Source organism: Mustela putorius, unplaced genomic scaffold (assembly GCF_011764305.1).
Source record: "Mustela putorius furo isolate JIRA1106 unplaced genomic scaffold, ASM1176430v1.1 tig00537350_pilon_pilon_pilon, whole genome shotgun sequence".
Lineage (NCBI taxonomy): Eukaryota > Metazoa > Chordata > Mammalia > Carnivora > Mustelidae > Mustela > Mustela putorius.
In genome coordinates, this window is record NW_025422471.1 from 26,678,990 (window position 1) to 26,705,983 (window position 26,994).

Consider the following 26,994-nt stretch of genomic DNA (forward strand, 5'->3'; position numbering starts at 1 on the left):
ACTAACTGAAAAGTACCTTTCTTTAATAAGATTATTTATTTGAGAGCAAGTGAACAGGAGCTGGCTGGGGAGGGGGAAGCAGATTCTCCACTGAGCAGAGACCCCAATGTAGGGTGGGATCCCAGGACCTGAGATCATGACCTGAGCTGAAAGCAGGTGCTTAACAGACTGAGCCAGCTAGATGCCCTGAAAAGTAATCTATTTTTTTTAAATACTGGGGATATTTATGCTGAAGCAAAGCAGACAATCAGGGCTTTGATTTTTAGAGGACGCATGTTAAGTTTGAGCTGTTAGGTCTTCGGATTTAAACTTACAGATATCTAGGGGATGTGGATCACGTCCATCCTTCACAAAGGCTGAGGTGCCGTACCACACTGCGGCACCAGCCTTAATGGCCAGTTTTTTCCCTTCCAAGCACTTACTGAATGTGGAGTCCAGGGACTGTATCTGATTACATATCCTGAAAATGGTGAAATGATAAGCAACAGGAACGGGAGGCTTAAATTTGCTAATGTGAATTATTTTGATTAGGGTTATTCAACTGTGCTTCGAACGCTTACCTCTGGCTCAGCTACTTTTGCCTTAGAACTCTGTAACTATCAAGCCATGAACCCTCAAGACCAGGCGACACTGCTGGGCCGGAGAAGTGGCTTGAACCAAGTGCTGTAGGTCTTTGGAGACAACCTCATGGGCACCTACAACTGCATTTTCAGTAAGAAGAATTTTTATTGTTTTACTGAACTAGATAAACGGACAGTGGCCCTGGAGCGGCCTGTTCTGCTCTATATGAAGTTATGTATGTGAACTGTATTGTGGACCTGTAAAGTTACTGCTGTGGGATACACTGTGTTATCATAAGGTTTTCTGGGTTTTTTGAGCTTCTTACACAAGCAAGTATTCTATAAAGTAGAGGTTCAGTCTTCAAAAAGATACTTTATTTAAAAACAATATGAAATCTCAATTTCCATGATTTCAAAATCAAGTTGAGTGTGGAACAGATTGCTGTGGGCTTTGTCTCCTCCTGTTTTCTTCTTTAAGCTCATTTTTGGTTTTGTACTCAGTATTCACAATATCCAGTAAAAAGAGGTTCTGCAGCTATTCCCCGTCTATAGAACAAAGTGGATTTAAAAGTTAGATCAAAATTTGGTGCATTTTTATATACACCTTTCCTATAAAAATCAGTGACTTAATTGGAAACTGTTAAAGGTCACTTGGACTTAGTGTCCTAGCTTTAAAAAGCTCTTACCTGGTCATCCGGCAGCGGTGAACGGTTAGTCTGTTGTAGGCATCTTCTAGATCTTTGATGTTCTTTGGACTCCAGAGTCTCTCACCAATGGCACTTGCCCGAGGCCTGAAAATTAAATTGCTCTGGTGAACATGTGGTTTAAATTCACATTTTCTTGTATCTAAAGTTTATACTTGGGAAAATTTCTAAAAAAATTCAAATGTTACCACTTAAATTCCATACCATAATCTTGGAGTGAGGTTAGTTGCATCCACAAATTCTCCCCATAGACAAGCTTCTCCACCAATGACCAGTTCTTTCTGTTCTTGAGAACCTACATTAAAATCATTGATGTAAATGAAGTAGTTGCTCAAAACTTTTACACAGAGGCAATGACTGGTTTCTCATTCCACCTTTACTGTGGGGCAACATTTCTGTTGTGGTCAGCAGAGCCTTGGGAGATACTCTTGCTTTTGGCACCAAAGTGCCAACTTTATTCCCAAGGTGCTTGTTCGCCTATTTTGACTTTTAGTTTTACAAAAACTTACTTGGGTTCCAGAACCACTTTTCCCTCTGCTTGCCAGTGAACAGTGTGCCAGGGGAATACAAGTTGGAATACTAGTGACTGTCCCTTCCCAATAGACCTCCAGTTTTGAAATACTTTTTAACACTAACATCCTTTGTCTTAAAGGAAATTTTGTAAAATCTGGTATATAATAAAGCTGGAAAAAGAAGAACTATTCTTCAGGAAGAAGGTCTGAGAGCCTAAAGCTCGACCATTCCTCCTACCACCCCCACCCCATGGATGCAGACCCAAGGACCAACTGGACTATAGTTTTCCTTGTGCCTTACAATGGAAAGGCCCATCAAAAGAGGAAACAAGGATGGGGCGCCTGGGTGGCTCAGTGGGTTAAGCCTCTGCCTTTGGCTCAGGTCATGATCTCAGGGTCCTGGGATCGGGCCCTGCATCAGGCTCTCTGCTCAGCAGTGAGCCTGCTTCCCCCTCTCTCTGCCTACTTGTGATCTCTTTCTCTGTCAAATAAATAAAATCTTAAAAAAAAAAAATAATAAAATAAAGTTAATGCAATCAAGAGTCTTTAAAATGTAGGGTGAGGAACAGTGCTCATCACCAGTGGAAACAGAAAAAACCCAAAGAAATCTACTTTTGAAGTTGTGGTTTCTTTCATGAAGTTTAAAATGTACTGGGGCCTTTCTTTTTAAGTAAACAAAAGTGAGGATAGTGAATCAGTAATATCCTGGTGGGAGATTAGACAAGAAAAGGAACAAACCAAGGTAATGACAGGTGCTTCACTTACCATCAAAATCAAGAGGGTCCACTTTATAGAACTTTCTCCAATCTTGTCCGTAACTAATCCAATCTAAGTACCAAGGAGCAGAAAGGATCATAGGGAAGCCAGCTGCTGTGACTTGAGCTTGTTTTTCAGGATACATTTCCTGTTTCCATACTTGAACAACTGTGCCTGGCTTAAGCTATTAAAGTTAAAAACAGTATGTATAATGAGATCCAACAATTAAAAATGACATTAAAAGTTGAAGCCATTATAGTTAGGAAAACAATTCCCTAAGATTCTTCAAAAAACACACATTTTTCCTCTTCAGATTTAGTACTAAATGTTACTGGTTACTAGCCCTTCTGGAAAGATAATACTGGATTTGAAATTGTCATTTAACTGATGGAAAATAAAATCTTTTAAAAAAAAATTGTAATTGTCAATTTATATGCTTTTTATTTATTTGAGGGAGAATGAGTGAAAGAGGACATGAGAGAGGAGAAGGTCAGAGGGAGAAGCAGACTCCCCAAGGAGCTGGAGCCTGATGAGGGACTCGATCCTGGAAGTCGGGATCATGACCTGAGCCGAAGGCAGTCGTTCAACCAACTGAGCCACCCAGGCACCCTAAATTGACAATTTATTTATTTATTTATTTATTTATTTTTTTAAAAGATTTTATTTATTTATTTGACAGAGGGAGAGAGATCACAAGTACGCAGAGAGGCAGGCAGAGAGAGAGGAGGAAGCAGGCTCCCTGCCGAGCAGAGAGCCCAATGTGGGGCTCGATCCCAGGACCCTGGGATCATGACCTGAGCTGAAGGCAGAGGCTTAACCCACTGAGCCACCCAGGCGCCCCCTAAATTGACAATTTAAAACTACCTTTATACCAATAAAGACTCATTCATTCTTGTTTGTTCTGCTCTTATGAAAAAAGAACTTCAGAGTACTCTAATATGTGACAAATAATGGGGTAGTGGCGGGTGGGAGGGAGAGATGGAAAGGTGGTACTAGTCTCAGTCTACAGTTTCTGCCCAAAGTTTAAATTCGGAGGTAAGCTTATTTCCCTGTCATGTTGGCAACAACATTATGAGGGTTCCTTCCTTCCAACATGTTATAATAGTAAGTCTCATATTAACAGAATCAGATGCAGTCCTCATACTTACCTTAACATGATCATCAAAAACCTCTTGCCAGACTATGGCTCCCTTGTTTATAGTTGAAACAATATACAAAAGCCTACCGTTAGGGGGAAGAAAAAGTTATTTCAGAGCATAAGCTTAACATGTGTTTAAAGCATTAACAGTTTTCTATAAAGGACTGCAGTGTTGGGAGCTGCTTTTCACTACAGCACAGCTTTATAGCAGAACTTGATACAGTCGGGTCCGACCCAGTGTGGTTCCTTCTTTCCAGCACATGCTTCAGCATGTCACATGGGTTAAAAGTCATTTCCTGAATGAACATGCTAAGTGTGTTCCCCAAAGTGGGGAAGACATGGCAATTCACAGGGTAGAATACAAACCACAATCTCTGGTGGTGGCATGGCTAGCTTAGAATAAACTGTAATTTAGCCTGTGTTATCAACTACATAGTGTTCAACAATTGCTAATACATAGTCCACAAATATTTCCTTGTATTTAGACAATGCCAGGTATGCTGCAGGTTTAGAAAATTAGAATGTACCACACAAAAGGAAAACAGGAAAAGGCTAGAATCTGACCTTCCCTAATTCAGGAGTTGGCAAACTATAGCCTACAGCCTGTTTTTGTATGGCTCATTAGCTAAGAATGGTTTTCACACTTGTAAATATTGTTTAAAAAACAGTACTATGCAACCATGGGTCCCATGAAACCTAAAATATTTAATATCTGGCCATTTAAAAAAAATAGCTTACTTGTATACAACAGTACCATTCATTTCCAAGTTTCTGCAGTGATGGAAACAGCCTATCTATGTGTTTTCCAAATGGTAGCCACTATCCTCATCCTGGTATTGAATACTTGAAACATGGCTGATGTGACTAAGGAACTGAATTTACAGTTTTCTTCCTTTTAATTCAAATACATCCACATGCAGCTGTGGCTATCATACTGGACATCACAGAAACCAAGTAAATGTTCCTGGAGTTGACCAAAGGAAGTGAAATTCACAGGCTGGACAGTAATAAAAGCTTCACAGGGAAGCCAGGCGCTTTGAACTGAATCCTTTGAGCAGGTGAATGCTGACCTTCAACATTTGTTACAAGTCTTAGTCATCACTTCATTGCTTTAAGGAAAGCAGCAGATATGGCTTCCTTCTGACACTTTGAACGATAAAGTATACAATATCTGCATTTGACATGGAGTGGAGAGAAAACTAAAAGTACTAAATAGCTAAACCTTTTACAAAAGGTACAAATGAAGTAGGCTTACAGGTAACTTACTTTTGAATATAGAAAGATTCCAGTCTTTGAAAATCTCTGCCAAAGCCCTTCCGCTTCATGAAATCTAGGACTTCTGGGTTGGACTCCCTTAAACAGAAACAATAATTAAAATTGCATTGAAAGTTTGATAAACCCAAGGTCTTTAAAGCAGCTTATAGCCCTAACTTCATTTGTGCAGATTTAAAGCTATTAAACTTTGTAGGGATAAAATGAGCCAAAAAAACTTTATCATGAGTTATCCTAGTTTTCCACTGCAGATCATTTTTTTTCCGGAAGCCAGTTTCTGGTGGAAATGGCTTTCCCAGTCTCATGCCTCTCCCCTCTAAGGCTATTGGCACAGAGGATTTTTACTTGGAAAAAAATCTCCCTCACTTAATTGTTGGCCTTTCCCCAAAGCTGTTCTTCTTCACCATAGTCTTTTCAATCTCCACTGTCTTGCACATCTTGATTCTCCTTCCTCAAGGCTGCCACTCTTGAGTTATGTTGCTGACTTAAAACCCTACAAACAGAGATCTGTCCCCCAATCTTCCCTTTTCACATGGAGACCTCTAAAAAAGGATTTTAAAGAATGGTCATACCAACATGTAAAGTCCACTTCATCTCCTCCCAAGTGAACGAAGTGATCTGGAAACACTGTACCAACTTCTTTGAAAAACTGAGCCAGGAAGCAGTAAGTTGAATTCAGAATAGGGTTTATAGGTCCAAAGGTCCCAGACTGCTCAGGTCCATTGTAACATGGAGTCAGGAGGTTTTTCTGACCTGGAAGAAGTATTTTAATCACAAAGACAGACATGGGTTTGGAGGTGATTATACTACTTTTGTTGAAGCTCTAAAAAAGGTAAGCACATCTGCTAAGAGTTACAATGGCAACTCCTTCCAAATAAGATGAGGAATTCTTTTCTTTTCTTTTTTTTTTTTTTTTAAGATTTTATTTGTTTATTTGACAGACAGAGATCACAAGTAGACAGAGAGGCAGGCAGAGAGAGAGAGAGGGAAGCAGGCTCCCTACTGAGCAGAGAGCCCGATGTGGGACTCGATCCCAGGACCCTGAGATCATGACCTGAGCGGAAGGCAGCAGCTTAACCCACTGAGCCATCCAGGCGCCCAGGAATTCTTTTCTTGAATCCTATTCCCTGTACCTCTTTTTTCCCTTTCCACTATTCTATTTCAGATATTTCAAATATTAGTAACTCCCAAATCTTTGGCTCACCCAGACCCTTTTTCTTGATCTTCGGTCTGTATTTCAAATTTCCTGTTCAACACAATTTCCAGGAAGGGCACTACTACTCTTCCCCTCTATAACTTTTCCTTCTTCAGAGTTGATCAGTTGACAAGGTCTATGGATCGTATACCCAGAACGTGTCTCAGCTCTCTACATTATTTTCCATTCTCATTGTTACCATTCTGGCATAGGACTTGTTCCTTTCTCCTTCCAGTCTGTCACTTCTTCAGGTTTCCCTGAAGTGTGGTCCTCCTCATGTGATGCTTCTTTCCTGTAACTTTCAGTGGTTTCCATGTGTCCTGATGGAGCCCACAATCCTCATCCAAGGCCCCCTACATTGTACTTCACCAGATTTCCCAATATTCTCCGAGTCCTCCCTGGTAATACTGAACAATTCTAAATGCGAGCTGCTGTGCTTTGTGTTCTATATTCATTATTTAACCCTCAACAAAATTACATGATAGTTACATTTTAGAGATGGGGAACCTAAGATGAGACACTCTAGACTCGTTCAAGGTCACTCAGTTTAAAAAAGTCAAAAAGAGGATGCAAACCCAAGTAGTGTGGCTCCACGGCCAGTTCTTACCCACCCTATAGTGCTTACTGCTCTTGGCTGCACTATACTCGGTCACCTAATGCCCTTCATGTTATTCCCTTTATCAGAAACAGGAATATATTTTTTGAGCTCTCAAAAGTACTTTCAGTGTTCTTCTCATCCAAGAAACCATTTCTTAAATTGATTTAGCATGCTCTACTTGTAATTTTTTTTTAGCCCTTGTTTTCATACTTTGGGCAGCGCCTGGCATAGTATCTTGCTCACAACAATTACTCAATACCATCTGTCAACAGTGTTACCTTTGTGCAAACCACAGTTAAGAACAAAATGAATTAACACCAGGTCATAAAAGATGGAGGAACTCAGGTACTCACTCTCTGCAACTTAAAAAAAAGACACTCCTTACCTTTTCCCCAAGACTGTGTATGTCCAGGACTATCAAATTCTGGTAGGACTCGAATGCCTCGTAATCGGGCATATTCTATCACCGCACGGACATCATTTGGTGTATACACGTGAGACAAAGAATAGCTTCCCTATAAGAGCCATATTTAATAAAATGTATGGAATGTATTTGTCTATGACACTTTTAACAGTTCTGTTTGTACACTGGTATTGGATAGCTAATTTTTCTAGTACCACAATGTATTAAATAGTCCTGTGTGATCCTGGAGGACTTTTTAAAATTTTTCTTTGATCCCATTTTATTTTTCATTCATTCCTTAGTAAACTCCGCAGCCTATGTGGGGCCTGAACTCACAACCCCAACATCAAGAGTTGCATGCTCTACTGACTGAGCCAACTAGGCGCCCCTGGAGGACTCATTTCAATTACTTATTTACTGTATCTTATCAGTAAACCCTCAGCACACTGTGCATTAATTCCAGATTTATGACTAGCTCTATCTCAACTAGCTCCTCTTGTTTCAGGAACATCTACCATCAGGTAACCATACAACAAAACAGAAATAAAATGTTTGACTCCAAAGTCAAACTTGTGGAAACTCTTGAGTATACGCTTCTTGTCAGTTTTAGAATAAAAATTAAAATACTATTACAAAGCTGAGCTGTCACCTTTCAAAGTCATTTTAATTACTATCAGCTTTAAAAATATCCCCAGACATGCTGTGGTAATTTTTTTTTTAAAGATTACCCTCAATCCCTTTATAGGTCACTTAAAAAGTATGGGTTGTAACTACAGACAAAGGTGTCAGTTAAAGGTGTTACTGTAGCATATTTCTTAAGGTATAAATAGATAAATATTACATGGAAATTATAAGCTGTATCTAATTTTGTATGTAAATATAACCTAAAATGTCTGATCCCATGATCCCCATCAAATTTATACGCAAGATCAGATCTAACTACTCAATTATAATTTAGAAGACAAAAGAACATACTAATTGATAGTAGGAGGATGCAAACAGCAAAACCCAGACTTTGGGAACTATTAAAATGACTTAGTTTTAACAAAGAAATTACAAAAAAAAGAAAAAAGTAAATGGCCTGTGATGGCCACCTATATATCAAAAGACAAGGAATGGACACACTAACTGACCACTACGTATGGAACTCATATGAATCTCATTGCAGGTAAGATTTTTTTCTTTAAGAAAAGGTAAAGGCACTTGGGAAAATGTAATGACTGGCTAGCTGGATGGTTAATTTTTCAGCTGCAATAATATATTATGGGCTTTTTGTTTTGTTTTAACAAAAACAGAACTTTTTACCAATAAGATAATGCTGTCCGGGATTTTCATAAGAAATAATGGTGCCAAGGGTGGGTGAGCGCAGGTGATTCAAGACTGGCCAAGTACTGATTACTGAAGCCGGATGACAAGGACATGTAAGTCATTATTCTACTTCTGCATGTGTTTGAGATTTTATATAGTAAAAAGTAAAGCAAAAGCAAGCAAAAACGGAGTGCCACTAACATTTCAACCTGCACTACATCATAACATTGGATAAAGCTTGAGAGTGTGGACAAAGGAAAACATTTAGAGTCCTGGTTTTGTCCCTTCTTAACTCCAATTTGGAATGAGGTCAGTAACTGCCTCTGTATTTATAGGGGGATTAAAAAAGATGACATGAGGCTTGCTCCCACCTCCACTGTTTCATAATACAGTTAATCTGAACACTGCTGAGACAACCATTTATTTTTTAAGGAGCTCTCATCTATAAAATTCTCTATATAGTTTTTCAGAGAAAAAGTCATTTACAGAATCCAATACAATTCTAGGCTACATGATAAAAATACTCAACGTTTTATTAGTTGTGAGTGCTACAGGTCTCCTATATTAAGCTTCTTAAATTTTGTGTAACTACTAGAGATTATTTACATTTACAATAACAATTATAAGAACAGTTTTATGGACCTACGTTGCTAAGCTACAGCCTATTAAAGTTTTTAAACCATGAACATCTAACTTTTATACTTTAATTCTATCCGTAAGAAACATTTAAGCTGAAAACTTATGATGAAACCATACACACATATTTGAAGACAGACTACAGTAATATTAATTACTCACTTTGTTGCTTAACTCAGGAAAAGCAACACTCTGGTAAGGGAAAGACTGGTCATCAACAATGTGCCAGTGGAGAACATTAAACTTATTAAAAGCCATGGCATCCTGCAAGCAAACATGTTAAAACATTACATGTAATATACAGATATACAGATACAATACATACACAATCCAATTAGCTATATTCAGGATCTTTTCCAACATGTCTACTTCCTTTTAAATTTTTTTTCAGCAAAGCAGGAATGCAGAAGAAGTATAAATCATTTATCTTATATACTTCATGTGGGTGGCACCTGGAAGGCTCAGTTGTTTAACGTCTGTCTTTGGCTCAGGTTATGATCCCAGGGTTCTGTGATCAAACCCTGGGTGGGGCTCCTTGCACAGCAGGCAGCCTGCTTCTCCCTCTCCCACTCCTCCTGCTTGTTTTCCCTCTCTCCCTGTCTTTGTCAAATTTAAAAAATCTTAAATAAATAAATAAATAAATAAAAATCACACTTCATTTGGCATGTCACTTTTCAAAAAGCCCTATTCGGCGTTTGTGTTTATTCTAAACAAAGAGCTAGAACTTTGTTCTCTGAGAATGTAACAATCTTCTAAATTCCAAGTATTTATAAACATAGTTGGGCAAGAATGGAAAAGAGTTCTTAGAAACAATGGGGGTATATAAGTACCAGGATTTATAATCCCCAGAGAAAAAGTCATTTACAGAATTTAACACAATTCTGAGATCTGAGGGGTACGTGTGTGGCTCAGTCATTGGGCATCTGCTTTCAGCTCAGGTCATGATCCCAGGGTCCTGGGATTGAGCCCCACATCGGGGTCTTTGCTCAGCAAGAAGCCTGCTCCCCCTGCTTGTGTTTCCTCTTTTCGCAGTCAAAAAATAAAATCTCCAAAAAAAAAAAAAAAAAAAAAACCACAATTCTGAGATTTGAGTGCCATCCCTTCCTTTAGAAATGAAAGAAACCTGATAAGAGTACAGCACTCTCAAATTCTAGGGGAAATTGGTATCAATTTTATGTACATTCTGGAGGAATAAACAATGTAATACACAAAACATAAGCTGACTATTTGACAAAGATTAAAAAAACAGTAAGAGAGGGAGACTGATTTGCCATACCAGATAACTAAAACTTAAAGAAGCTTCCCTTCTCCATCAGGACTGAAAAGATTTGCTGATGCATTTGGGAAACAGCTTACCTAACATGGGAATTATGCAAAGAGGTCCAAGTTTTTTAGTGGATAATGGCAAGATTTTTACCATCAGAGGAAGGAGTTTCTCAGTAGAGACCAGGGGCTTGCAAACTTTTTTCATAAAGGGCCCAAAAGTAAATATCTTGGTTTCATGAGTTCCACAGTTTCTATCACCATTGATCCTGTTGTCACAGAGCCACACAAAATGGAAACAAATGGACATGGCTGTAGTCCAGGAGAACTTCATTAGCAAAGACAGATGACAAAGTGGATTTGGCCCTCGGGCTCTAATTTCCCCAAACCTTGATACTGATAATTTTAGTATATGTGCTGCCAAAGCGAGCACCTTTAATACTGATAAGATACAGAATTAGATAATGATGTGAGGGTCATGAAGAAGATAGGGTAGGAAAATTGCAGGTTCATCTTGTCCCACTGACACACCAAGGTAATAGTTACATGTAGACAACTAACACTTAAGGCAGCATAGACCTTCCAAGGTCCATCACAGAGAGATGACCACGGAAACAACAGTGGAGATACGGTTGGGAACTAAAGCCGTGACGAGACCTAATCCAAGAAGGAGGGACTCAGCTGCACAGAGAAGTGAGACCCCACACCAGGCACCCCAGGTACAGGGGACCTGCACAGGGAGGATGAGTCTATTAACATCTGGCTTTGAAAACCAGTTGGACTTTTAGCCCACTGAGCCACCAGGCACTCCTCTACACCAGCCCCACCCCCCACCCCGGGCCCAGAGGGCAACAGGAAACGAAGTTTGCTCTTAAGAAGCAAGCATAATAAACCAAAAGACACACCAACAAAGCAGCAGTTTGAAAAAAGCCTAGGGTATACAAAAGATTTATTTCCTAATCTCAGAACTTGCACTAGAAGGGGAGAGATCTTTAGGAGGCTTCCTAAGAATCAAAACGCTGGCAGTCACCATTTATTTCTCTTATTTCTCTTTTCCCCCAGCCCAGATCCCTGAACACCTAACACTTCACCCATCTTGCTAGACCACAAACCCTGCCCCATTTAACCCACTGGACTTGGCAAGTGTCCCTCCAAAGTGACTCCTATGTGGAGAGGGGGAGAACTCCATCTACCAGCACACCTGCAATGCAGAAATCTAGCAGACAACGTCTGTCAACATCCTGGCAGTTAACATTACCAGTACTGGAGTGAGTCACCGTGCCACCTGACAAGCATGGAGAAGAACAACCGTGCCACCTGACAAGCATGGAGAAGAACATGGGCTCCCTTCTATCCTATTCCTGCCCAAAGCTCGTGACCTGAAATCCAATCATGTAGAAAACAGGCAGAGATGTATTCTACAAAGTAATGGAGCCATACTCTTCCAAAATGTCATGGTTTTGACAAAGAAAAAAAATTGGTATGAAATTAAAGGTGGCTAAAGAGACATGACCAATAAATCCCACACCTGATCCCGGACTGGATGCTGATGGAAACAACTGATGTAAGATGAATGAGGTCTGCAGAGCAGGTGTTCACATGATGTCGATTTCCTGAGTTTTGATGGCTGTACTGTGGTTACTGACGTAAGCAGTTGTAGGAAGTGAAAAGGGAAATCTCAAGGGGTGTGAGGCGTCATACATGCAACTTGCTTATGTTTAAGGAACACATCCTTAAAAATAGAGGGGGAGAATAAGGCAAATGTTCAATTTTGAAACTGGGATGTCTGGGTAAACAGTCTATGGGAGTTCTCGGGACTCAAGAGCTTTTCTTTAGGTTGGAAATTACTTCAAAATAAAATTAAAAAACTTCTAATGTTAGAGAAATGAAAACCATCTGTATTGGCCCGAGAAGACAAATTGATAGACTGAGAATTCAGAAAGGGACTCATGTATTTGCAGGGAGTTAGTTTTTGCTACTCATGGCACTGGGAGCAGTGGAGAAATTACAGATCGCTCAAAAATGATGCTGAGACTACAGGCTAACCATTTGGAAAATAAAGTATCATCCAGAACACAATGAAGTAAATTCTAACTGAATCAAGAATTTTGTAGGAAAAGGTAGAAATTTTTTTACAATTTTATTTATTTGTTAGAGAAAAACCACGCAAGCACACAACCAGGGAAAGCAGCAGAGGCAGAAGGAGAAATAGGCTTTTGACCGAGCAGGGAGTCCAATTCAGGGCTCAATGCCAGGACACTGGGATCCTGACCTAAGCAGAAGGCAGATGCCTAACCCACTGAGCCACTGAGGCACACCTAGAGTATATCTTTTAAACATTTTATTTTTTAAAGTAATCTCTATAGCCAACATAGAGCTTGAACCCACAACCCTGAGATAAAAGTCACACGCTCTACCAAATGAGCCAGCCAGATGCCCTGAAAGAGTATATTAAGAGAAAATCTGATAGGTGATTTTCATATTTAAATCATTGTTCTGGAGTCTTCTCAGCTCACTTTCCAAGGCCAAAAAATAATAAAGGATTAGATAGAAAAATATTATACTACATATAAAACTTTATACTTCTACAGAAAAAGATACTAGTTTAAAAAACACATCTAGAAAACTTCACTACAATACAGAATGGGTAAGCATATAAAAACAAGCAAATACCAAAGTACCACTGACACACATACAAACAAATTAACACCGAAGAGCTCTTAAGTCAACAAGGAATCTATATTCCGAAGATAAAACAGACACTGAAAATAAACTTGCCGCTTGCAATATAAAAAATACAAATAGCTAATAAGTAAAAGAGGCTTTTTTTTTTTTTTTAAAGATTTTATTTATTTATTTGACAGAGACAGATCACAATTAGGCAGAGAGGCAGGCAGAGAGAGAGAGGAGGAAGCAGGCTCCCTGCTGAGCAGAGAGACCGACGCGGGACTCGATCCCAGGACCCTGAGATCATGACCTGAGCCGAAGGCAGCGGCTTAACCCACTGAGCCACCCAGGCGCCCAGTAAAAGAGGCTTCTATTCACTAAAAAAATCACAGAAGTTCCCTGCTGGTGGCCACACATTCACTCATATGTCCCCTCTAAAAGGCCATCTGACACTAAGAACTAACTTACGATATCTGCCAAGATAAAATGTATCCTTTAAGCCCAGAAAATGACTTGCAAGAATTTATACTCAGGAAATAATCCTGACGAGTGTACAAATATAAGAATACTTACTTCAGGGACACCTGGGTGGCTCAGTGGGTCAAGCCTCTGCCTTCGGGTCCGGTCATGATCTCAGGGTCCTGGGATTGAGCCCCACATTGGCCTCTTTGCTCAGCAAGGAACCTGCTTCCGCCCCTCTCTCTCTGCCTGCCTCTCTGCCTACTTGTGATCTCTGTCAAATAAATAAAATCTTTAAAAAAAAAAAAAAAAAAACCAACTTACTCTACAGTACTGTTTGTGGTTAAGTTAACCTAGATGTCCATCAGCATGAGAACAGACTCACATCATGCATCATGGTATATAGTATGTAATATTCAACTCCTTAAAAAGATGGTATGGACCTCATAATTCTTTTTTCTTTTTTTTTTAATGACTTTACTTATTTGACAGAAAGTGCACAAGCAGGGGAAGAAGCAGGATCCCCGATAAGCAGGGAGCCTGATGTTGGGCTCGATCCCAGGACCCTGAGTACATGACCTCAGCTGAAGGCAGAGGCTAAATGGCTGAGCCACCCAGGCACCCCCAGACCTTATAATTCCTTCATTAAAAAGATGTCCACAAGATTTTCTGAGGTAGCAAAAGTGCAATTCTATATAAGTTTTTTAAAAAAGATTTTATTTATTTATTAGAGAGAGAGAGGGCCTAAGTAGGGGAGAGGGAGAGGGGAAGCTGGACTGGACAGAGGGAGAGGGAGGAGACTTCCCACTGAGCAACATGGGGCTTGATCCCAGGACCCTGAGATAATGACCTGAGCCAAAGGCAGTTGCTTAACCAACTGGGCTACCCAGGTGCCCTCCATGTGTGTTATGTCATATGTGTTAATACTTTCATTTTTAAGAGTAAAATGAGATAAATGGGACATAGAAATTGATATCAACCTTTGGTAAACACAAATATGGGATTACCACCTCTGCACAGCTACATTCCAACTTCTTACACTAAGCATTCCTTTCTTTCATGAAAGTGATAATAATGTCTTTTGAAGAAAAAAATTCAGGGTATTAGTGCAAATGCAAAAACTACTTTTTAATAAGACACTGCATAATGATCAAGTGAAGGTGCAGAAAAACATAGGAGGAAAACCTCCATTCCCCTACAAACTGGTGGTCACTGTGGGGATGAACCAATAAGTGGACAGGAAAAAACGGTTCCTATCAACCTCTACCCCAGCTCCCACCATCTGAAGTCATATATTCCTTTGAAACATCTCCCTAGGGATAAAGCAGCTTCCAGCCTCCTTTCTATGCCATTTTAAGCAAATTAAATGGAGATCACAATGTTAAAAGAAACTAACTTTCTCGACTATGGAAGAGATTTTCCAAGGGAGGCAGGAAAAGAATGCTCAGTGCTTTACTATATGACAAAACCACCCCTCCCCGCCATGTTCCAACTTATAAAATGGAGCCAAGAACCCGTGTAAAGTAACACCATAAAAGGACACAGCTTCAGCAGAGACAATGGGGAAAACAAAATAATTACCTACCAGAGTTTTAAGTATACTCTTAATGGGCAGGAAGTGTCTAGCTGTATCAATTAAAATTCCTCTGTGTGGAAACCGTGGAGAATCAATAATATTAGCCTCATTGATGGTGAACTAGAAAACAAAATAGAAGTGCTTTATTTTTAGAAATTTTCTCTTGACTTGAGATAAGTGAAGACTGTATCTATGCAAGTACTGCATAAAAGATTTAGAAAAAAGTGTGAAATTTTTACCAGAGAAGCTAAACATTTGGAAAGAACATTCAAGAACCAAGTAAGTAGCTAAAAACTTTATATTTTTCTTGTAGTAATCCAACAATTTTTAGTAACATAATAATCATACTTACAGTCCCATAAGAATCTTGATAAATTAATTGGCTAAAAGTCTCTAAACCTAGGAAGAATAAAATTTATAATTTATTGCATTAATTTATGTAACAGATTGAGTGAATAAAAGTCATATTATGCAAACGTACACCCATAACCAGAAAAGGCAAATAAAACTAAATACAATGTCACACCTATACCCTCTAACATATTTTCTAAAATCAAAGCTCAGTTTTTATTATTTTTAATTGTTTTTTTAAAAAGATTTTATTTACTTATTTGACAGAGAGAAAGAGAGAGTACAAACAGGGAGAGTGGCAGGCAGAGGGAGAGGGAGAAGCAGATTCCCTGCTGACCAGGAAGCCTAATGTAGGACTTGATCTCAGGACCCTGGGATCATGAGCTTAGCTGATGGCAGATGCTTAACCAACTGAGCCATCCAGGCACCCCCAAAACTCAGTTAAAAAAAAAAAATCCCTGTTGCCATCTCATTCAAAGCTTTACTTCACTGTACCCACACACTGAGTTTTGTCTGAACAAGAACACAAAAATGAATGGTGGTTTAATACAACATAATACTAGTCACTTAATAAATTAATAGCAAAATAAAGAAGAATTTTTATGATAAAATATAGTAACTTTAGAAGGTACATAAAGTTAACAGAGAGGGGAAAAGGTTCGAAACCACCATTAACCTATATTAAGTAAGGGCCCAAGTTAAAACTTAAAATAATTTTACTCATAGCTGTAAAGACTATCTCCTGAACATTTTCACTGAAATGGACTGTTTCCTTAATATACTATATTAAAAGCGAATTCCTTTAGCTGCCCTTGACTTTACCATTAATTTTTTTCTTAAAAGCTTTTAATTTTTAATGGATCTCTACACCCAACATGGATCTCAAACCCACAACCCCAAAAATCAAGAGTCACATGCTCCACTGACTGAGCCAGCCAGGCACACGACTTTACCCTAATTCATCATTCTAGATGACAGTGAAAATTTCAACCTAATAGTCCAAAGCCAGAAAGGAAAAAAGGAGACACAACTGATGCCATGAAAGTAAAAAGGATCATCAGAAACAACCATGTAAAATTGTAAGCCAGAAGATTTGACAACCTAGAAGAAATGGGTTAATTCCAAGAAACATATATCCTACTAAAACTGAATCACAAAGAAATAAAAAAAACTGAAAAGACTGCTTACTAGTAAGGAGACTGAATCATTAATCCAGACAGACAAATTTTGACAGACAAAAGTCCAGGACCAGGCTTCAGAGTTGAATTCTACTAAACATTCAAAGAAAAATTAACACCAATTCTTCTCAAACTTTAAAAAAAAAAAAAAAAGAGGAGGCAATACTTTCAAACTCATTTTACAAGGCTGGCATTACCCCAATACCAGAAACAGGTAAGAAAATTACTGCCCAATATCCCTGATGAACATGAATACAAAAATCCTCAACAAAGATGGCAGGGCACCTGGGTTAACACTCAACCTGAATCAAATCCAAGGCCTTCTTTATTTTTAATTACTGTAACCAGTTAGCTCACACTTAAAAAATAATTTTTTAAAAACCCTACTATTTGGAAGTCAGTAGAACAGTATCTCATCAAATTAGAGGAAGTAAAAGAAGCTTCTGAACGGGAAAAATAAATGTCCCAATACCCAAACTTTGTTCCAACTCTGAAATTCAGAAAAAGCTTTTAGAGTTTCTCTCTGCCTATCGCCTCTAACCCCTCTAGGTATGTATTTATTTAACACTGTTCCTGTAAACGTGGTTATGTTTCTGAATCTACAGAAATTTAAAATGGTAGAAGGGCCCGCTCCCTCTTCCCACTGTTAGCGTGTATGTGGTTGACTGTGCCCCACCAAGACTTTCATGATCAAGTGATTCCTGGCCAAAAAACAAAAGCAGAATCACCCCGTTCTCCCTAGTGGGTTCAGATGAAAACTGGTAATAAAATCAGAAACAATCCCAAAAGGAGACACCGGAAAAGAACCAAGAGTCACACAGGAGATGAGATGGCCCAGTTATTTACACTGTATGGAGATCACTAGGGTCTCACTGTATTAAGCTGAAAACTTCACCACTAGCTGGAGGATATGTTTTATTGAGAAAGTTATTTTTCTCTTTGTTTCTATGCTTCTGCATTATCAGGTTTAGCAATAAATCTGAGACATTTTGCTTGTAAGTAAATACATTTATTAAACAAGGGGAGAGAGATACTTGCTACTGAAGGTGACAAGAAATGACAGTGAAACAGACTGGGAAGAAATGCCCTTCTTCGAGCAGGCCGAGGCATTTATAGCTCCATCCACATTACAGTCCCAAGAGCATGAACGAATTACATTCATGCATACATATGGTAACGTTCAAGCATTTTTCCAAAAGTCAAACGATCTTTCTCGCATGCTTTAAGTGTACATGTGTGATAGAAATAATTTTGGAAATACCTGACAAACCATCTGTGAAGGGCCCAAGGAAACAAACTTTTGCTGTGCTTGATTTCCCAAAGCACCAAATGGAGATATTTCTTTATTAGAAAATAACAATCAAACTACATATAACTTACCTCGTAATACTCCCCAAACTCTGTTGGCCTTGAGAAAAGCCACTGGTCCTGCCACAGCTAACGTATCTGCATTGGGGGGAGGAGGGGGAGAGAAGTTTGTTAATCCCTCGGTCACACAACAAAGTATTCCTTAAACATATAATTGATATTTCTGGAGCATTCCTTTCTCCTGAGCTCCAGGCTTATTTCTCCAACTCCTCCTGTACATTTTCACAGAGATATCCTGTGGATTCCTACAACCCCACAAGCCCAAAGCCAGGAAGCCCTCCTTCCTGCTGCCCGCTGTCCCTGCCTGTCCCCACTGTGCCTCATCTCTGTGGGGTACAGCAGTGCCCTCCCACCAGGAAAGATGCTCAAGTCAAGAATCTGGGTGTCATCTCCACAATTCCTCATTTTCCTTCAGATGCATTATTGTCTCCACTGCCCCCTCAACAGAATAAGTTCCTACTTCGGCAATGATTTTAAATTTTAAATTCCTCAGTTCTGTAATTCCTTGTGAAGCCTCAAGGAGCATTTAAATCTTCCACTCCACCTAAGGCCAAGTGTTATTTCTACTCTTTATCTTCTACTTCTACGCTCCTCTACTTGCCTTATACCCACCTTTCCCCACTATTCTCCTAAATCTCCCTTAAGATTCACCTACTGGGCACCTGGGTGGCTCAGTGGGTTAAAGTCTCTGCCTTCAGCTCAGGTCATGATCCCGGAGTCCTGGGATTGAGCCCCCGTCGGGCTCCCTGCTTAGCGGGGAGCCTGCTTCCTCCTCTCTCTCTGCCTGCCTCTCTGCCTACTTGTGATCTCTGTCAAATAAATAAATAAAAATATTAAAAAAAAAAAAAAAGACTCACCTCCTAACTCACTTTAGCTAAACTGAGCTGTACCCCACTCATTAAAAGGTTCATACCCAGCTCCAGGTGGCTGCTTCTGGGCCAAGGGGGGACACTGATTTTTCAATCTTCTAAATCATACTCTCCCTAAGGCTGCACCAACAGTCCTTGTAGACTTTTGGAGAGGTTTAGAGTGGAGACAACCACAGATAAAGTAAAGCACCAGACATTACAGAGACTGGAAGCTAAAGGGCATGCCAGACCTGGGCTCTGCTGCAGTACAGACACTCAGGGGGCAGGTTAATGGCCCGTGGCCTATCTGGACCACACCATCGCCCTCCACCACCATTGCCCACACTGGCACCCAAGAGCAGGCTGCAGGTAGGGGAAGGAGCTCTAGCAATAGCCAAGAATCACGTAACCTTCTCAGGTGACAGTCTTCTGACTAGGCAGCCCTTTCCACAAGAAGACTGCAGTGCTGAGTTAGCAAAAGGCCAGGCTAAGCCAGAGACTACTGTTTTGAGTACAATCTAATCGTGTTTCCTCTTCAGCTCTATTAAGTTCTTAGCCACCAGACTCACTGGCTGCTGTTTAAAACTTTTTTTTTTTTAAGATTTTATTCACCAATTTGACGGAGTGCACGCACACAAGCACAGAAGCAGGGGGAGCTAGAGGCAGAGTGAAAAGCGGACTCCCTGCTGAGCAGGGAGCCGGATTCGAGACTTGATCCCAGAACCTTGGGACCATGACCTGAGCCAAAGGTAGTGGCCCAACCGACTGAGCCCCCCAAGCATCCCCCAATCTGTTTTATTTTTTAAAGAATCAGTTATTGATGTTATCTGTATGTACATCCCAAGGACCCTCGGATCATGACCTGAGCCTAAGGCAGATGCTTAAGCTGTTGAGCCACCCAGGCATGCTAAAAACATTTTTTAATGCATCATAGTTTTCAGAGCTCCAGTAAATAGTTTTAAACACAAAAAAGTCACCTAAACACATCAATACATTGCATGGACTCAACACTCATTATTTTCCAGGAGCTGCTGATCTTAAGAAGGACTTAGACTCCACTCAATGCAAAACCCATGAAAAGAAAGCAGTTAAAAGGAGATTTTGTTTCTAAACGTATGGACTCCTAAGCTGTAGAATTTCAATTTTTTTTTTTAATTTTTTTATTTTTTATAAACATATATTTTTATCCCCAGGGGTACAGGTCTGTGAATCACCAGGTTTACACACTTCACAGCACTCACCAAATCACATGCCCTCCCCAATGTCCATAATCCCAACCCCTTCTCCCAAACCCCCTCCCCCCGGCAACCCTTAGTTTGTTTTGTGAGATTAAGAGTCACTTATGGTTTTTTCAAATTTTTTTTTTTAAGGATTTTTTTTTTTAATTGATTTAACAGAGAGAGGGAAAGCACAAGCGAGGGGAGGGCCGGGCAGAGAGAGAGGGAGAAGCAGGCTCCTCGTAGAGCAGGGAGCCCGATGCAGTGCTCGATCCATAGACCCTGGGATCATGACCTGAGCTGAAGGCAGAGGCTTACCCCACTGAGCCACCCAGGTGCCCCAGAATTCCAATTTTTAATTCCAAACGGAACTACTGGTGTTAACAGCAATTACCCTCCCTGATGTGGCATCAGAGTGGCATCTTGCACTTCTCAGTTATCCCTTTCTGCTTTTTGCACTGTAACTACTTTGTCTTCAAGAGTGTACATACAGATAACATCAATAAATGATTCTTTAAAAAATAAAACAGATTGGGGGATGCTTGGGGGGCTCAGTCGGTTGGGCCACTACCTTTGGCTCAGGTCATGGTCCCAAGGTTCTGGGATCAAGTCTCGAATCCGGCTCCTTGCTCAGCGGGGAGCCTGCTTCTCTCTCTGCCTACTAGTGTGCTCCCCCCTCCTCTATCTCTCTCTCTGACAAATAAATAAATAAAATCTCACTTTTGAGATGCCCATTCAATTCCCTCTATTTTGGTCAGAAAAAACACACTTACCAGACCTTCTCCTGGGCATTTACATACACGTATGTATAACAAATGTTGTCCTGCCATATATGTGTTCCTGCGTATGTCCTGATACACAAACATTACCCTACTTCTCATATGCCCTATGCCCATCTCCACAGTTTATCTCAGCAAGCTCTCCAGGCTGTTCGCTCACTCGGCCTCTTTATTCTTCCCTCTAGTACAGCATTCTTCAGTGCCCACGGACAAGATACACGCAGTCATTCTTGTACTGATGAACATGTGGTTTTGTTTATAACTCTTCACTAAGACAGGCAAGCTGCATCAAACAGCCTTGTTATATGTAATTAATTCTCTACAGTAGACACTAGTTCACTTCCAGTTCAAGGGCATATATATTTTCCCTTTTAATACATAATACTGTGGCACTTGTCACTTCAACATTTTCTCACACTCCAGGACAACAGTCGATATCATTTCCATCATTACAACAGCTGATTCATTTTCTCATCATCATCTTCAACAAATTCAAAACTGAAGACTAGTTTCTCCTTCAACCAGAAAATTTCACAGTCAGCTTGTCCTAAGAAGCCTCCCCTTCAGAATAAAGGTTTGCAAAGCTGAATGGATGACAAACTATACCTCTCCAGTCTCAAAACACAGCCATTTTCTGGAATTTACGATATGTCATCAGTATTGCTAACAGACAGCAAAGATTCCTTGGCAAGTTAACGACCACTTCCATCTCAATTCATATTGCAAAACCTAATTCATGAAGTGTATAAGTGCTGTTGACTGAAATCACATGTCTGACAGTCACAGATAATCCTGTTTATCTTCTAAGAACAGCTAGAGAACTGAAGAGAAATGAACTTACTTCCCAGAGATGCAGAAGAGATCTATCTGATCTAGGGACACCCGGGTGGCTCATTAGATAAGCATCTACCTTCGGCTCGGGTCATGATCCCAGGGTCCTGGGATCAAGCCCCACATCAGGCTCCCTGCTCGACAGGAAGCCTGCTTCTCCCTCTCCTGCTTCCCCTGCTTGTGTTCCCTCTCTTGCTGTGTCTCCCTCTGTCGAAGAAAGGAAAGAAGGAAGGGAGGAAAGAAAGGAAGGAATCTGATCTACACTCAGAGAATGAAGCGATGAACCTGACTATAAAGCCGTCTGAGGACAAAAGGGTCACTCTTCTCTTAGATATGGGGTAGCCCCTCTATCCTTACACTCCACTCCCCGTCTGCTCTGTCTGCACCTACCCTAGCATCTACGTCCTCACATTGCTCCCCTTGGTTCCTTGCTGTAATTCCACAATCTTCCCAGTCATTATGCCCTATGAAAACAGCCTGCCCAATTGCTTCCTTCCAAAACAATCGGGGGAAAGCCCAAACATTTTAGGCAACAAAAATATATAGCTAAATAGTGACTGCACTGTAAAATGAAACAACTCCACCCCACTCCCAGTTCTGCAGTATCTCCGTGTCAAACTAGATTATAAATAGAGATCATGAATATAAGGAGAGATTAAGTCTCAAAATAAAAGTTAAGAAATTACCAAGATGTCCAAAAAAAAAAGTACATTAGCAAAGTACATTATTGCTCCAGAAAGTACTTAATACATGTTTATAATGTTGTACATTAGCAAAGTACATTATTGCTCCAGAAAGTACTTAATACATGTTTATAATGTGGGGCCAAAAAGCAGACTACAAAAGCCATATGGACAGTATTACACCATTTTCATGTCATTTTTATATGTTTATACTTATATCCATGTATATTTCAATGTTTAACTCTAAAAATACAACACATCCGAAATAATAGTGATTGACTGAGTGCTGGGGTTAAGATGATTTCTTTCCTCCTCTTCACTTACTGTATGTATAGATTTTCCAGAATGACTATGAATTATTTAAGGTTTTATTTATTTGACAGAGAGCAAAAGATCACAACTAGGCAGAGAGGCAGGCAGAGAGAGAGGGGGAAGCAGGCTCCCCACTGAGCAGAGAGCCGGATGTGGGGCTTGATCCCAGGACCCTGAGACCATGACCTGAGCCGAAGGCAGAGGCTTAACCCACTGAGCCACCCAGGCACGTTATGTATTACTTTAATCATCAGTCTTTAGTGATAATTTTAAAAATCAAACTTATAAACTCACCAAGAACTCAAAATAGTTCATGGCATGGAACCTATTTGTGGTACATAAGCCCCTCACGAGCAGCTTAGAACATGATACACTCACATTACACAGGTACTCACAGGACTCATCTGAAGTGATATTGGGGTAAAGATCACACTCCGATTCCAGGACAACTGAGATGAGAAGTTGCTTTAACTCCACTGCACTATTACGTTTAGGAGGTCCGAGCTGTGACGTTTTGAGATCAAAAATATAGTCATGGTATCTGTGTGAGAAATAAATGCAAACAAATTTTTAAAGCACTGCAGCCAAGTTTTAGATACGCATGTGGCCATGGACATCGCAGCTGACTCCTCCCATCCATGCTACCCAGGACTGGTCCAACGAGAGGCTCTCACCCCAAGCTGCACATTACAATTTCTGGGGGAGCGTTTTGGAAATACTGATGTCCAGACCATCAGAATTAGAATCTCTGTGAGTAGGATACAGGCACAGAAACTTTGGAAGTTATGACCCCCAACTTCCAAGTGCCTCATAGGAAATTGCTGTTAAGAACTAGTAATCAAACCAATAATGGTAATCCCATCACTCTTCCGTATGCAAGCCAATTAATTAGAACCAGCAATGGAGGTGGGCATCAGGGGTGGTGGTAGCAGGAAGTTTCTGACACTAAGTATGCGACAAGAGTCCCATTTCTCAGTATGGGACACCTGGACTAGTTGCACTCTAGATGCAGCCACTAAAGGTGGCAGAAATAGAAAGAGTAGGGATTCCCTAATGATACTGTTGACTGCCTTAGTCAACTAGAATCCTCCCTGATTTTGGACTTCCTCAAGTGTGAGATAATAGGTGTTATTATTGCTTGAGCTTGACTGAGTCAGAGTTCCTCATCCAACAAGAGTATCCTAGCTATTGCACACTCCCCTCCCAGAAAAAAGGGTCACTGAATTCTTGACAGGGCCTTGAAAATTTACCTTCTGCTGATACCCAAGTACCAGAGAAATGGGATATTAAAACAACATTTAAAGGTGTTCAAGGAACAGGCAGACTTCAAAGCAGTTAATATTTTAGAGTTTGGTAAGCCAGAGGTTGTGTATGCTACTTAAGTGTAAGAACATCTGGTGTGCTTCCAGAAAATTAAGGAGAGCTAGTTAAGATCCGGTAAGTTTGGAAGCATGTGGAAGTTAACGAGTCAGAGAGTGGAATGGATGAAGGTGCTGAGAGCCCCCTCCATGGGAAAACCTCAGTAGATTCAGAAGCAAATTAAGATCAATGAATTGTAAACTTAGAAATGGTTAAGATGGCCAATTTAATTTTATGTGTATTTTACCACTCTTAAATAAATTTTTTAAAAGGAAATTAAAATTGCCAGCAGCTCTGAGATCTGAGTTAGGTGCTGGCTTGCCACAAATACGGAAAAACTTGGTTCTGGACACTGAAACTCCAACAGAAAACTCAAAGGGTTCTAAAGCAGTGGTGTCCAAGGGTTAATTTTGCCTTTCAGGAACCAAGAGCATGCAGCTTTTTGTTCAGAGAAAACAAATGAGTGACTAGCACATGATGGACCTCATTCTACAAGTTGAGGAAGTCGTCACACCTGACCAAGCTCTCTGCTTCCAAAATGCATACTATTTCAACGCAAGGTTTACCATATAAGCTGGGCACTTCAAAGACAGGACCGGTGGTTCTCAACAACCTAGGGCCTACACTGTGTGTGCTCCCGACCACCTAGCACCTTTGGAACATCCCCATCATCTCTACGTTCTGCCAACCACACTGCACTTTTACTCTGAAATAAATACCCTTGCAGGTTCCTAGAACGCTCACCTGCATGCCTTCAAGTCTTAGCCATAGGGCTAATGTTTTATAACCTGCTTCCTAACAAGGTAGGGTATAATTAACAACAGCTGCCTCACATACCAGGCATGAATTGGTTAGGCCAACTCCAGATAATCACCTGCACTGTCTCAAAATGCCTAGCCTTGTTTTGAAACCATCTCACACCTGGCTCAAGTCCTGGTTATCCAACTACCACCAACTCATCTTCCCTGCTTGCTTGCCATACTCTTATCAGTCCTTTCAAGCCTATTACCAAGTCCTTTTCTACTAACAGTATGGCACAGAAGAAAAATAGTTTTACCAACGGAGTCCCAAAGCAAAGATTTCCTAGCCATGATTTTCCTTTAAGATGACCTTCATGTACTTCTTCCTCCTCAATATCCCAAAGCAACCAACCACCTTGGCTTTATTCCCTCACACTGACTCTAGCCATTCTGACCAGTTTAGCAGATTCAGTACCAAAGGCTGAGTAGAGTATACATCTAAAATGAGGGTAATGCTATCCACTCAGTTGCAGGAAAGTGAAGGAGAGAAAGAAGCCACCCCTGGGACTCTTTAGCTTATGCTCCAGGTCCATCTGGGGCCAGTAGGTGTTAAGCTCGTTTTGCACACAGACATCCCCCCCACCACCAGGTGTCTGCTGTTCTGCAGGCAAAATTAAGCTATGACGCCCACCGGACACAGACAGACAAACATCTGGGGGAATAAAACGGCAGTGCAGCCAGCACCAAACGACACTGGTCTCCAGCACTACAGGCCTTCAGGAGAGTCCAGCAGACAGGGGTCTCACAGAGCGGCGACGCCACAGGCAAGCCGAAACACCTTCCCAAGAACAATCTGCCTCATATTTGGTGTGGTCAGCAAAGCCAGGCTGTGGGCTGCCTCCGCGTTACGGAATTCACCCTGTCTGTGGCCAAAGGCTTTCCAGACGTGGAAATGTGGGGTGCTCCGGGACTAAACGGGAAGCTGCCGGGGCCAGCACGTGACCTGCCCGCCGCGAAATGCAAAGCAGATACTGCGGCACAGGGATCACATCTAAGTAATTACATGAAAACGGCGAACACTTCGTATGAAACAGATGGGGGGAGTTTAGGCAACGCTCCAGCCTGAGCACCTTCTGAAATGTTACCAGATTTGGCGAGTGCGGTGGGGAGGTGGCCTTTAAATGGCAACCCACCCGGGAATCCTGGTCCCAAGCTTAAAGCACTCAGCCCTTCCCTGGAATTTCCTTCAAAAAGGAAACTGCCACCACCAACCCTCTCCATCCGCAGTCCTCCCCGCTCCAAGGCGAACACGGCCACGGATTCCGAACAACCTACCCTCTCCCCTCAGTACCCCGCACGCAAACAGGGCTCTCGAGCGCCCAGAACCTCCCTTGGGAGGCAGGAGGGGGAGGGGAAGAGCTTGGGTTTCAGCACCTGTGTCCGAGCCGGCTCTCCCACCTTCTAGACCTGCCACTCTGGTCAGGTCCTTGGCCGGTCGGGGCTGTCTCCTCATCGGGGAAACCAGGATAAGAGCGCGCCCCCGACTTCGCCCCCTGCGCCCGCACAGCCCCCCGGGGCTCCACCCGGCCGCGCGCGGGGAGCGCTTACCGCCGGAACGCTTCCTGCAGGAGGGAGCAAGAGGGGCCGGCGGTGGACGAGGGGTCGTAGGAGAAGGAGAAGTTCTCGCGGGAGACGACCAGCAGGCGCGGAGACAGCTTCACCGAGAGCGGCATAGGCCACAGGGTCGGGCCCGGCGCGGCGAAGGAGCGTGGGGCCAGCGCTGCCAGCAGCGCCAGCAGCGCCGGGAGCCCCAGCCCGCGCTGCTCCATGGCCGCCCGGTTGTTCGCTCCGCCCGGGTGTGCGCGAGCGGGAGGATGCCCACCTGGCCTCCCCGCAGACTGGGAGGAGGAAGTGCGGAGCGCGGGGGTGGGGTGTCAGCTGACCGCGCGCCCCGCCCGAGCCCGCCTCGGGGCTGCTGGGCCCGCCCGCGTCGCCTCCACGCCACGCCCCCGCCACCCTCCAAGCCACGCCCCCGCTACCCTTCACGCCAGGCCACGCCACGCCCCACTCTGGCCGCTGCGAGCCCTCCGCGGAGACCCCATACGGCGGCGACCCGAGGGGAGGCCGGGGGAAACGCTGGAAACACAGCTCAGGGAGCCGCCGGCGAGGGCGCCTGACGCGGGGATTTTGTTGGCTTACTCCCAAGCCCAGGCCGTCCTCGGACGGTAGTTCAGCTTGAACTGAAGCCTCGCGTCAGAAATCCCCGGGGCAGGGTTTGGAA

At 41.9% G+C, this 26,994-nt stretch overlaps 2 protein-coding genes across 9 annotated transcripts in view; one reads left to right on the forward strand and one right to left on the reverse strand.

Moving 5' to 3' along the window:
- GFM2 (GTP dependent ribosome recycling factor mitochondrial 2) overlaps nucleotides 1–12,424 on the forward strand; it is an 86,045-nt gene extending 73,621 nt beyond the window's left edge. For 4 of the 8 annotated variants that reach the window (XM_045074503.1, XM_045074504.1, XM_045074500.1 and 1 more), the window contains one exon: nucleotides 532–1,376. In XM_045074503.1, the coding sequence (XP_044930438.1) occupies nucleotides 532–669 (138 nt within the window). In that variant the 3' untranslated portion in view covers nucleotides 670–1,376. Of the gene's footprint in view, nucleotides 1–531; nucleotides 1,377–1,916; nucleotides 2,181–8,433; nucleotides 8,560–11,407 lie in introns of those variants that run through there. The other 4 variants (XR_006605025.1, XR_006605026.1, XM_045074501.1 and 1 more) reach the window with 4 other exon arrangements.
- HEXB (hexosaminidase subunit beta) lies at nucleotides 914–26,645 on the reverse strand. Its single transcript, XM_004766861.2, has 14 exons — nucleotides 26,322–26,645; nucleotides 23,010–23,155; nucleotides 17,957–18,022; nucleotides 15,400–15,446; nucleotides 15,057–15,167; nucleotides 9,245–9,346; nucleotides 7,121–7,250; nucleotides 5,515–5,695; nucleotides 4,937–5,023; nucleotides 3,681–3,753; nucleotides 2,542–2,716; nucleotides 1,469–1,559; nucleotides 1,247–1,351; nucleotides 914–1,106 (listed from the first exon to the last, which is right to left on the reverse strand). Exons 1-14 carry the CDS (start codon nucleotides 26,540–26,542, stop codon nucleotides 1,058–1,060), a joined length of 1,584 nt encoding a protein of 527 aa, XP_004766918.1. The 5' UTR covers nucleotides 26,543–26,645; the 3' UTR covers nucleotides 914–1,057.
- Nucleotides 26,646–26,994: the final 349 nt, after the last annotated feature.

What these genes read in the sequence shown, in the direction of transcription:
- HEXB (XM_004766861.2), bottom strand. Translation starts at nt 26,542, where the DNA reads ATGGAGCAGCGCGGGCTGGGGCTCCCGGCGCTGCTGGCGCTGCTGGCA. An exon ending in CTGCAGGAAGCGTTCCGGCG is followed by an intron (nt 23,156 to 26,321) that starts GTAAGCGCTCCC and finishes TTTCTCACACAG; the next exon opens with ATACCATGACTATATTTTTG. An exon ending in TATCACTTCAGATGAGTCCT is followed by an intron (nt 18,023 to 23,009) that starts GTGAGTACCTGT and finishes CCCCCAATGCAG; the next exon opens with ATACGTTAGCTGTGGCAGGA.